Source organism: Mercenaria mercenaria, chromosome 7 (assembly GCF_021730395.1).
Source record: "Mercenaria mercenaria strain notata chromosome 7, MADL_Memer_1, whole genome shotgun sequence".
Classification (NCBI taxonomy): Eukaryota; Metazoa; Mollusca; class Bivalvia; order Venerida; family Veneridae; genus Mercenaria; species Mercenaria mercenaria.
In genome coordinates this window covers 80041429-80054424 of record NC_069367.1, presented here as the reverse complement: position 1 = coordinate 80054424, position 12996 = coordinate 80041429, and the positions used below count along the sequence as shown (strand labels likewise).

Here is a 12996-nt window from a genome sequence, read left to right as displayed (position 1 = left end):
TTTTCTTCTCATTTTGTTAGCTGTGACGGCCCCTTCAAATGGTCGAGAAATTTGATATAAAGCCATTAGAAGATGTTGCTTTACGGTTTTCTGTTTTTAGTTCTTGCAGCCCCTACAAGGAACCAGCAGCCCCTACAAGGAACCAAGACGAATCATGAGAGGACATTACATGGATGCTTCATGCCAACCAAAATAAGCACACTTATGTGCATATTGCCGTGTGAATGGGGTAAACGTTAATCGTGACCTAGTGTTTGACCCCAGATGACCCAGTTTCAAACTTGACCTAGAGATCATCAAGACAAACATTCTCACCAAGTCTCATAAATATTGGGTCACAACTGTGGCCTCTGGAGTGTTAACAAGTTTTCCCTTTGATTTGACCTGGTGACCTAGTTTTTGAATCAACATGACCCAGATTCAAATTTGACTTAGAGGTCAACAAGACAAACATTCTGACAAATTCTCATAAACTGTGGACTCTAGAGAGTTAACAAGGTTTTCCTTTGATCTGGCCTAGTGGCTTTTGTCCTAGTTTTTGATTCCACATGAAAAGTTTCGAGCCTCTAGAGTGTGAACAAGGCAAATGTTGACGCACGACGGACTGACAATAGCTCACCTTGAGCACTTCGTGCTCTGGTGAAACTATCCCCGGTCTCCCCTACACGTCTTTTTTAGTGGGGGATAGTGCAAGATACAGAAGACGCTCCGATTTCATAAGTGTCCCTGGTTCTTTAGCGCGTCAGGTGTAGGCTAATTTTTAAGATCGATCCATATATCTTATCTCAGTTTTAGTAATTCTTAGTTGGAGGAGCAGTAGTCAAAATAATTCGACGTTCAGATTGTTTAATAGTTGTGACTGGCAATCTAAACTGGCGTGTGGGGATATTGCCCATATGAAAAAATTATCCCAATATTTCCTAGAATCGCGTCAAATTAGTTTGACTAGAGGAGCGGGGGATCGAACTCAACACCTATAGGCTACTGGATATTCTGATGGAGGTCATTTATTTATGCTGGTACGCACGCATCGAGTATGTAACTGTGTAATAGTAAGGTTTTTAGGTGTATAGTGTACATTCAATTTATTGCCTCCCCCTCCCCACCACGTTCCCCGAGACATTTATGAGTCTGAGCTCCAGACTTTGGTGGTCACATATATAGATCAGCTAGTCTCGGCTAATTATGCAATGTATTAAAGGTTTCGTTTTTAGTATATTCTGAAAGAGATTTAGGCCAGCATTTTTTTTATTTTCTGGTTTACGGGAGATTTTTCAAAAAGTTTAGGTTGGGGGGGGGGGGGGATTGGGGGGACAAATAAAAATAAAAATCCCAATTTTGAGCAGTCGACCAAATAAATAAAAATAAAACATCCAAAAGGATACAATTGTTTTATTTTTTGTACACCCCAGAAAACAAAACCTTGCAAGCTTAAATTGCATACACACTCACAAATGAACTATTCTGAACTGGTTTATATCTCATCATCTCATTATACTGTTGTTTTCTTTATGTGTAGCTTGTATGAATAATGCAATTTTCAAAGTCACCAAAGATATGTATTATTTGTGTTTTTGTATGTATCTATTTTGTAGTAAAAATATACTTGTGTTTTTTTCATAATAAAATATACAGATACCACAGTTGACATATCATAAGAACATTGCATAATGTTTATTATATAAACATGAATAAAAACTTCTATTAGAATGGGGATATGCAATGACTACATAAGGTCTGCATCCTAAATACATGCATATTAATTGGCCTTAGATGCAAAGTCTTAAAAGACAGGCATTGTCATACTAGAAAGCCAAAATTACAAACTGATAAACTGGCTTTAGGCTTTGGTTAAGTTTCAGTGGCTTGAATATTGTTTTATATTTTGCTGATTGTCAGTGCCACCTATATTGTACGACAAGTCAAAACAATCTGAATTTTGGTTCAGCTGAAATGTGTACAAAATAACAACCTTATCGGTTGATGTTCAAACAACAGTATCGGATATTTATAAGACTCTTCACTGAGATGGGACTTGGACTTAGTAAGTGAGTCCGAAAAAACATTTATTACTGGATATGCCATTATGTCAATATGTGTTCCTCAGTGTCAAAGGCACATGTGGCATAATTATAGTGTCTGAATGTTTGTCCCAAACATACTTTCAAAGGGTCTTCTTACAGATTTTATCAGTATACTCTGGAGCAATGATATACTATCTTCTTCCCAGGTATACTTCAAGTGAACAGGACTCATGAGAATATTGCTGAGAGTTTCATGTGTGAAACTTTGATAATTATCTTTTGAGTTACAGTACCTGGCTAGAACTTTAGTAAAACTAATTTGACACATCCTAGGAAATATTGAGATAATCTTTTCATATGAGCAACATCTCCACTCGGATTAGATTGCCTGTCAAAAATATTAAACAACCATTAATCTGACTGTCCAATTATTTTGACTACATGTAGTTTGAATTTTTTATCACATGTATCTTTGTCAAGCATTTGCAGGGACATGTGTCATTTTACATTGAAATTGCACTTTGTTTTGAACAGCACTACTGAAAATTATGGTATTAGTTATTTTTTCTTCTCCAACCCCCAAGACTAAAAAAAATATATGTTTAGCAAGTTGATACTCACTTTTGCTCTTCCATTTTGCCATTTCTTTGGTTTCTTTCCTTTTTATCAATTGTGGTATTTTTCTGACAGTCCCACATGAATTTGATCGTTGTCCAATTACGATATACAGACAACAAATCTCGTACATGTGATACGCCAGATTTTTCAACATCTGTACAGCGTTGATAGTGAAGGTCATTTTTCGTATGTGATTATTCCTAATGTTGAGCTTTAGGTTCTGTAATTTCTACTCAGATCCAATTTGCTTACAATACTTGTTATCTCTGCAAACTTATTCCAAAGATTATTGTCTGTTAACTTGTATATTTTTCCTATTTAATTTCACACAGTTTACATCCATGCAGGCCGCCATTTTTCATGCGTCTGCTGATCTTGATTAAAAACCTCTACCTTACAGTTAAACTTTTATTTTTGGCAGCAGCAATTATGGACGGTCGGCGGATAAAATGAAAATAAAAGTACTGAAAATGACTTTTATTTTTATTTTGTTTTGTCCAAAAATAGGGTCGGCGCTCCCGTAAACCAGAAAATAAAAAAATGCTGGCCTTACTTGCCGTTTCGCGTCCACAATCAACATATTGATTATACTGGCGTTTGGGGAGTATGCGCAGAAAAAAGTTCAGAGTTAAAAGATATACTACACAGAGGAAAGTTAAAAACAAGAATAACTTACAGAGATTAGGCAAAGTACTTGGACACTTGGAACTTGAAAGTTTCCAGGGTCCCCACTGACACTATATCCAGTGGTAACCCATTCCATTCTCTATCGTCCTTGGGAAGTACGATTCTTTTCGATAATTATTGTTACAGTGTGGGATTTGATACGAGTGTTCTTGTATTCCTCTTGTTTGTCGAGTTGGCGGGATTAAACGATTAGTTTTATCTTAAGTCTTGACTCGCGTCAGCGGTCTTATAGTGATTGCCAATCAAGGTGGTCTAACATTTCGGTCACACTAGATCGATTTCCGTGTCTGTGCAATACGTATCTTGCCGCCCTCCTCTGGACTTGTTCGAGTTTAGATATATCTTGCTGAAAGAAGGATCCCATACTGTTGCGGCATATTCGATATTCGAACGAATCAAACTTTTATATGCTTGCTCTTTCACTTTTGTAGATGAAATGTTTAAATTTCTCTTTAAAAATCCAAGAGTTCCATTAGCTTTAGCACAGATTTTTGCGATATGCTCAGTCCATTTAAGCTCAGATGTGATATAGACTCCGAGGTACACTTGCACTGATTCCAAGGTGTAGTTTTAACCATGTAATTTGTAGTTGTACTTAATTGGATGATGTTTACGCGAAATTATTATCACAATGCATTTAAAAAAAATCAGGTTGAAATGACATTTTCCATCGATTTTCCCAAATAGCGAAAGTATCAAGATCTTTCTGTAGAGTATGGGCATCTGATTTGGATGACACTGTTAAATATGCTATTGTATCGTCAGCAAACAAACGAACTTTTGGATGGTATACCCTCGGGCATGTCGTTTATAAGTATAGGAATAAGCTCGGTCCCAGGACCGAGCCCTGAGGGACGCCAGATTCAACACTGATACTGTCAGATGTTACCTCTTCAACGACCACGGATTGTGACCTGCCGCTAAGGAAACTTTGTATCAAACGATTAATCTTGTCATCAATACCATACAGTAGGCCTAATGTTCCAGTTTTTTTTTAATTAGTAGGCTGTGGCTAACTTTGTCGAATGCCTTCGAAAAGTCCATGACTAGGACATCAGTTTGTTTACCAGAATCCATATTTTTTGTTACGTCGTCAATAAATTCAATGAGTTGCGTTTCACAAGAGCGCCCCGCCTAAAACCGCAGGGGTACATCACATAAAGTTGGCAAAAAACCCTCACTAGCAAAGTCGAAAATGTCCAAAGGTCAGCTGCTAGGTACGTCATGTATGACTACAGTTACACCAGTAGTGTTACACAAATGCTGAAAACCTTAGAATGGAATACACTCCAATATAGAAGGTTACACAATTCATTAGTAATGTTTTATAAAATAAGGACCCAGACAGTTGCAGTCGACCAATCTCATCTTATTCCAACTAGAAACCTAAATTACTTAATCCCCATGTCTCACACTCAGTACTTTTCTAACTCCTACTTCCCTAGGACCATCCGACTCTGGAACTCCCTACCAACTCATGTTAAATCTAGCCCCAGTCTCAGTATCTTTAGAGACAGGCTGGCGGTGGTCAGTATGTAATTCTGTTGCCTCTGTCCCATTTTAACTGTAGCATACTGTCTTTTTTAGCTTTATTCTTTTAACATTGTAACATATCAGTTCTTTAACAACTGTTTCTCTGACAGCGCCGCCCAGTGATAGTCGGAAATCGACGGTTGGGTGAAAGATGTAGATGTAGATGTAGATGTAGAAGTTTTTGGGGTGGTCTGGGGTATAGTAACTCCTATTTATAGACTATCTGCATGACCTATGATACATGTGACTTGTAACGCAGTGTTCTAAAAGTTTACCACACGCATTTATTTAATGAACAAAAAGGCCCATTACATTCTAGCCAGATCTAGATCTATTATGTTAATCATTTTTATGAAATTTTGTATCTCCAGTATTCAAAATTTCGTGGGTATATTTTTTGAAACAAACTATAATCTATGACCTTACAGGGTCACCGCATGTGGCGCTGTATATTTATGTGTAAATTTTCGTAGTGGGAGCGGGGAACGTAAGCCGGATATTATAAATTGATAGCGCTTGTACTGCATTTTTTAGGTAAATAATTTGTTTATTTTAATACAAAAGTGTTAATTAAACTTCATTTATGATTTTCTCATACACCAGACTGCGAATATATTTACTGTCTTTTTCCGTTGTCTAGACAGGTCACGTAGACAGTCGCGAAATAATGTGACATAATCATAATTATATCCATTTTTCTTGGAGTAAAGGCTACGGTACGGTTGAAAGATAAATGAAACAATTAAAAGATTATTCCATAGATCTTGTTCAAAATTGTGTTTAGTAAATATTGTATGATTATTTGAACATGTACACAATTATTAGCAACTGAGCAAGTGTCTGAGTGTGAAATGGAATGAGGCTGTGTATGGGGAACATTTATGAAATGTGTATATCACTGTATTTGAGGTCCCGTACATGTGAGTCTGTATATTATTGAAAATGAGATTCTGTTAGGACCTCACATACCAGTTGGAAAGATGAAACCAAGAGCTCTGTCGTGAATATTCCCAATGGCAGATACTTGCAGGTCAGGTTCCTATCCCCTTTCCTCCCCTGCCAATATTGTTATGTCAGCCAATATTTTTAGGGTTTTTTTTAAAGGTGTAGGTGTTGATCATCAAATATGATATCAACTTAATAAACTCAAAAAAAAAGAAGACAAGTTTTTGGCTAGAATGCACAAGATTGTTTACTATTTTATAAATGCATGATGTGTAAATTGCAGCAATTAAGGTAGCCTCTACTGTTACTAAACTGGACATTTTGGTTGTTCCACAGCATGTCCTAGTATACCTCCATAGCGTTAAGGCAACTCGAGCACATTTTCAATATAAGAGTATAATCTAGGAAAAATAAAATTTCAATTTTTTTTTTTTTTCGTTTTAGGATTAAAACAGTGGTTTTTAACTTTTTCCAACAATAAATGACATATAAAACAATACTTCAACTATATTTTGTAAATACAAACTTAATTGCATTGTTCAACTTTAATGAAAGTAAGTTATTAACAGTATGCATATGCATATTAGGTAGTTGAATCGTTTAAGGTAGTTCTGCACGTTTGATAAACTGGAAGTGATGGCGTAATTTAATATTTATCCGCAAAACGTAGAATAAAGCCTGGATTCGGCATACAGATATGAATATCATTTTATGAATTAATGTCAACCTGTGAGTAAATTTATAACAGTGGCACTGTTACTAACTTTCAAAAGTTAAAATATGATATCAAAACATCTGACACGTTAAATAATTCAAAATAATGTCTTAAAATTAGCGTGAAATGTGCGATTCACTTTAATCATGGTCAAATATCTCAAAAATAAGCACATGGACAGTTTTAAATTATTTGACCACATTATAGGCCATATGTTTATTTACAACTGTGAGAAGTTTCATTAAAATCTACATTGTAGAAAAATTTCTATTTGCGAAAATGTTATGAAAGTTATGATTTTTCCATGGACTCCCATTATGAAAAATTACGTGAGGTCCAAATATTTCAAATCAGTCTAGCAAAAAATCAAGCACACAACCCTATCTTTTATATTTGCTGAATTTTCTAAGTATATTCTGAAAACTTGAAAAATCAGAGTTTAATCAAATTCTACATTGTAGAAAAATTTCAATTCAAACGTGCAGAACTACCTTAATGTTTATTTAAATTTTATTGTACAAATGTACACGGTATAATATCTCAAGAAAAAAATTAAATCTCTACCTATTTAAAATAAAGGCCAAATTAGAGCATTTCTTGTGGCCAAAATAATCCCTGATTATACTGGCAGGTCTGTAATATTTCTTGGTAGTGCTCTCTGTTTCCCAAAAAAAAATAATAATGAATATAGCTTGATTTGGAGTCATGACCTTTAAATTGAGATTTATGTTACATATATATACATGTATACTTACATTTTTTTGTGTTAATTTCAGAGTCTTCAAAAAGAAAAAGTGTTGTAATCGGAAGGCTTTCAGCATTTAATGGGGCGAAAACTTTCCTGGGAACCTTTTTTGTTTGGTGGATTAGCATCAGTGACAGCTGAATGTGGTAGGCTACATTTTTCACTGATTTCTTGTATAATTTCTGACACCACTTTTATAACAATCCAGCACATATATTAAATGTTTGGTCTGTGTAGTTTATAACTGAAAGAGACATGGATGATGATGGGATGTGCAATACGTACAAGTAAAACTCAAATCAGAGCATACACTAAGCTTATATATTTGTGTTAACTTGGTTTAAAGAGGCTGTTTGTTTTTTTTATTTTGTTACAAAAATTAATAGTCCTGTGATATCCGATTTGTGGAGATTCAGATTTCCAGAGGTAGTTCTTCTGCATAAGAAATCAGGGCACTCATTTGGCCTTTTTTGGCGCCAAATATGAGCCCCATTCCCATCATAAAATAAAATGTTTTTTTCCCTTTCTCAGAAGAAAATTCTCCTGATAATAGGTTGTTTGACACAACTAGATATGAACTCTCTTTCAAGTTATATTATAGTGCCTCCAAGGAAGGTTACTGCTGCAATATAGTTACATTAGTTAAAAATGATTGAAAGCAGTATTAATAAGTGTGAAAAGTAGTAACATTATATGGCTAAAAACTTCCCCTTTTTGTCTGAAAACGATGGAAAATTCGGCTTCCTGAAGGTATGGGTACCTGTCAGTGTCCTGGAAATTAAGAATATTACTTGAAAAATAATAAAAAATATTTGATGTGTATGACTATGACCCATGTTTACAGACTACTGTTACTTAGCATGAAATGTGAAATTTAAGACATCAGTTTATCTTTTTAATAGCTATTTAGATAAAAATGGTTTTGATATTCACGTCCGTAAATAAATTAGGATGCTAATAAATTTTGAACTCCTTAAGCATGTTAAGTATGAATTCTTTCTTTCTGTACTATAACTTAGTATAATAAGTGGCAATCTTATGATCTTTTAACACACAGCCGTGTGAATGCATACAACCAAATTAGTTAAATTGTTAGTTGCCAAAATTGTTAAAGTTTAAATGAATGATTTAGATGGCACAGAGTTGTACAATGTTATGTTCATTTTACCACTGACTGCCACTAGTGTAGATAGAGGAATTTGATGTAATTATGTCTCCCACCACACAGTGGGAGACATATTGATTTACTCCAGTCTGTCTGTGTGTGTGTCTTTCTGTTTGTTACAAAGCTTATTTGCACCCTAAAGTCGAACATTTCTCAGTCTCATCCGATCTTCACCAAATTTCAACATAATGTGTCTGCCAATAAGTGCTCGGCCTGGTTCGATAATTAGCCAAATCCGCCGAGGCACTTTGGAATTATGGCCCTTGAATTATCAAAAACACTCGGATTTCTTGCGCAGTTTTGCCCCCAAACCGGTGCCTATACTACCAGTAGGCGACCTTTTGCTGTCAAGAAAGCGCATGCACATGTGGATTAAGTAAACAGTATATAAAGACTGACTTACTGTTTAGATGATTAGGCAGTTGTGGGAGACATGCGCTTTTCTCAAAAGCATCTCTAGTTTAAATGTTGAAACACAAACACATGATTGAAAGCATTGTATGATACAGGAGTCTGTTGACTTTATCAGGAGCCTGAAGTTTTACAAGTCAACACCGCTTGTTGCAAACTATGTTTGTTTACTGCAAGGTGTATCTTTGCTGATGTTTTGACCATACCCACCCCCTTTCGAACCACTGCCTGGGGTTGTCTGTTCAGTATTGAGTGAGAATTGTCACTGATAAATTTGAATGTTTTGTTCAGATTATTCTATGATTGAACTGCGACTGTTTTACATTAAATTTTGTATTTTAGGAACGTTCCCAATAGATACCACGAAAATTCGTCTACAAGTTCAGGGGCAGACAATCGATGCAAGATTGACACAGCTCAAATACAATGGCATGATACATGCCTTCTATAGAATCTTTAGAGAAGAAGGAATAACTGCTTTATACTCAGGGTAGGTAACTGTGTGATGGTCATTACAGTGTGTAGTGAGATTTGATAACTTTCCAGATGAAGATCATATTATACATATATCATTCTTGGGATTATACTATGAAAAATATTGAATTTTGAAAAGATAATATATCTTGTTTACTTTTGAATTTGAGTTAAAAATGTTTTGGTTACTGTATTTTTCATTGAAAAGTTGACTCTCATTAAAGTTGACTCTCATTACTGAAGCAATGAGAATCATTCAGAATATAAAAACAGCACAAGTATAAAGCATTTTGCAGGTTGTTGTATTTAGCTAGGTTTGAAGCTTATCATGGTCTTGCTATGGAGCTACTGATATCATGCCACACAGGCTTACATGGTTAGTATGGCTTACATTTAGGTACCGGTAGATGGAACACATTGTAAACTGATCTTACTGATACAGCTGAAAAATTACAGACATGGAAAGCAAATCTCTAGAATTGTTGCGGAATATACTGGCCAGTGCTCTCTAGATATGAAATAGATGTCAACAAAAAATAGAAATATCTTTATTATCATTCTGTTAGCCACCACACATCCTGTAACTATGTTTTCTTTTGTAGATTTTGATAAATTCCTGTGATGATTAAAATTGCTGAATTTTATTTCAGGATTGCACCTGCGTTGCTACGTCAGGCCAGCTATGGAACTATAAAAATTGGAGTTTATCATTATATGAAAAGAAGTTTCGCTGAAACAGAAAAAGGTAAGTTCAATTTTACTTTTGGAAGTGATTTCATAATGACAGTTAGAATCTTTTGCATGTCAGATCATTAAAGTACTCTGTAACAGTATGCGATTTCAACATTCTCCAGTTGTTATGAAAAAGCAGTTATCTGTTGTGGCCAAAATATGCTGGAAAAGCATAGAATACATATACATTTGTACATATTCTGTAATTTAAAAAGCTCGAGTACCGGTATTTCTTTTGATTTCAGTTTAAAGAAATTGTTGTTTTTAGTGGGACATTACATTTTACCAACACAAATTTTAAAACATGCAAAACTTCTGAATGGGTAAGAAATAAATCCCACTTTCTGACTTTATTTCATTGATGAAATTGGCCAAATCAGCAAAATAGCATCTTCACTACTGTAGTGGAATAGTTATCACAATGATGTGTTGAACTATATTTGTAAAGTTCAGTGTGTCTGTGGTGCTTTAAAAGAAAACTTGATCATCAGCTATGTTAGTGATAGAAGTTTGCTGAATTATTGATAAAGCCCTGTATTTTGGACAGTAGTTGAGACATGGAAAGTTATTACATTATTATCACTGTAATACTGACAAAATTTTTTGAGTTCATTAAATAGGTCAGTTTTTATAGTGCTCTCTTCCCCTTTGAGAGGGTCATAATAAAGATTAGTAGGCCATTTGTTATAGTGATAATGTAATATAGTGTTATTTCTAGAGCTCAAAAAGGGCAGGGTGCTGCCTAAAAGGGGCAGGGTGCTGTCCGAAAGGGGCAGGGTGCTCTTTTAGACGTGAAAGTTACTGTAGCTGTAGTTGCATTTCTAGATATCTATAGTTAATATGTATTCCATTTATCATTATTGCACACTTAAAAGAAATGTCACAGAATAAAGTGGTAAGTCTTCCCAAAACCAGTAACATAGTTTACAAAGGCTTTTTACTTACTTTATAGTTTAGGTTAAACCATTCAAGCCTTTGTCTTAAAAATGTCACCAAGAATGTCAACTTATTCATATGAATATGAAATAGTGGAGGGCCTCAATGTAAGCTTAATCTTGAAACCAAGATCATGTTGTAAACAACATAGTAAAAGGCCTGTTTCAGGTCACATTGTAAACTGATAATTATCAAAAGTCATGTTGTATTGATCAGGACTTTCACCAATATTTCATTAACAGAAAAGTGCTATTACAGTAAGGTTAAAGTTTACTAAAATACATATCCAAAATATACTATCCGGATACTGGTACACTTTCGGAATGTTGTCTGAAAGTAGTTTGTACTCAGTTTACATGACCCACTAGGGTAAACCAGAGATAGTTCCTCAAATTTTGATGTTTCTCATCATAAAAAATACACCGACAGTCAGCTTTTTTGAAGGAAATATGGAAAAATTGCATACGACATCGGGAGTAATAAGACTCGTGAACGGACATTCAAAACTTACTTTTATTTTCGATATTCATTAAAATTTGGACATTTTCTAGTTGAAATTACAGTAGAATCAAACTGCGTTGATATATACTTGTTATTATACTAAACAACGGTCTAATTTTAAATTTTGCACAAAGAAATCTGGGGCACTTTTCACGTGCTCGGTAATCAGCTGGCCGCTTACGAACGCCTTTTTGACATTACACAGGATCCATACTCTTTATCAATTAGTTTTAACACTTCATTGATTCTCATTACCTGTGTGCACTTGCCGTGACGTAATTTGCTGATCAAAAATCGTCGAGGCATGTCAACAGGGAAATGTCGGGATTTAGCAGAAGATCAAAGGCAAGAGGGCACATTTTAAGGGCAGCGTGGAGGCAGTAAAAAAGGGCAGGGCGGGGCGCCCCGCTGCGTCGCTCTAGAAATAACACTATAATACTGACCACAGTAATATCAAATTTATACCTTTTTCGTGTTTTTATTTGCCCATTAAAAAAAATGAAATTATCAAGGTATTGACTTGAAACTTTGGTTATAGGTAGATGTCAGATGATGAGCTGCTATACAGAGTGCAACAGCCCACATGACTTCCAGCCATCCTCCCTACACCCCCAAACTAACTCCCTCCAAAAGTTGTTTCTCACCTACCACTTTTACATGTAAATTGTTTAAATGAGTCAGTGTTGAGTTTGATTGGTAAACATTTACAAAAATTCTGCCTGGTTAAAAAAATGATCACCATCCAAACATTATAGGGACAGAGTTATGTCATATAAGATGGCTGTATATGGTGCTTAGAATTAAATTGGTACCATTTTGCAGTAGCACAGAAACATGAAAACTGCAGGATCTTTTTGAAAATGTTACTAAACATTACCTTAAATACTTTTTCTTTCAAGTTTCCTTTGAGAAAATATTGCATTTACAGGGTTTCCACTGGCCCTAATTTTTTTTTGGCCACAAAGTTTCGAAGTCACAAATTGGGAGGTGTATATGGGGGTGGGGGGGGGGGGGGGTATTCTCATTTTAATAGTTTATTTCATCAGTTTATTTCTAACATGTATGGGTGTTCCCAGCTGTAATTTCTTTCAGACTGCATAATATCATTCTTGATAAATAATAACTTAAAACATTTTAACACTTTTATTTTTTCTAAATTTTTCAATATGTTTCACAAGTATAAACATTGTCAGCACAAGATTAAAAAAAAACATAGTATGCCATAATACTAATAAAAGTAATACTAGTAATTGGCTACAAATCATTCTGTTTCTTTTTTTATTTATTAATACAGACACAGTGACTGCTGAGACTAATACCCACAAATTCTCCTGCTTTTCACATTTTTCCATTTTCTATAGGCAGAAGCAAAATCAAATGACTTCTGGTCACCACCATCAATGTTCAGTTTCATTAATAAGTACAGTGAGTTTGTGTCCAATCTGTTCCTCAGTTTAGTCTTGACAAGATTTTGCACACTAAACCCTCGCTCACACTCTACACTTGATAC

At 35.0% G+C, this 12996-nt stretch overlaps 1 protein-coding gene across 2 annotated transcripts in view; it reads left to right on the top strand.

Annotated features, from left to right (window-relative positions):
- The first annotated feature begins 5238 nt into the window (after positions 1-5238).
- LOC123553839 (kidney mitochondrial carrier protein 1-like) overlaps positions 5239-12996 on the top strand; it is a 28290-nt gene continuing 20532 nt past the window's right edge. For both annotated transcript variants that reach the window (XR_008371847.1, XM_045343517.2), the window contains exons 1-4: positions 5239-5396; positions 7299-7413; positions 9186-9333; positions 9968-10062. Coding sequence is in view for 1 of the 2 variants with exons in the window: in XM_045343517.2 (XP_045199452.1) it covers positions 7347-7413; positions 9186-9333; positions 9968-10062 (310 nt within the window). In the remaining variant the exon portion in view is untranslated. The remainder of the gene's footprint in view (positions 5397-7298; positions 7414-9185; positions 9334-9967; positions 10063-12996) is intronic.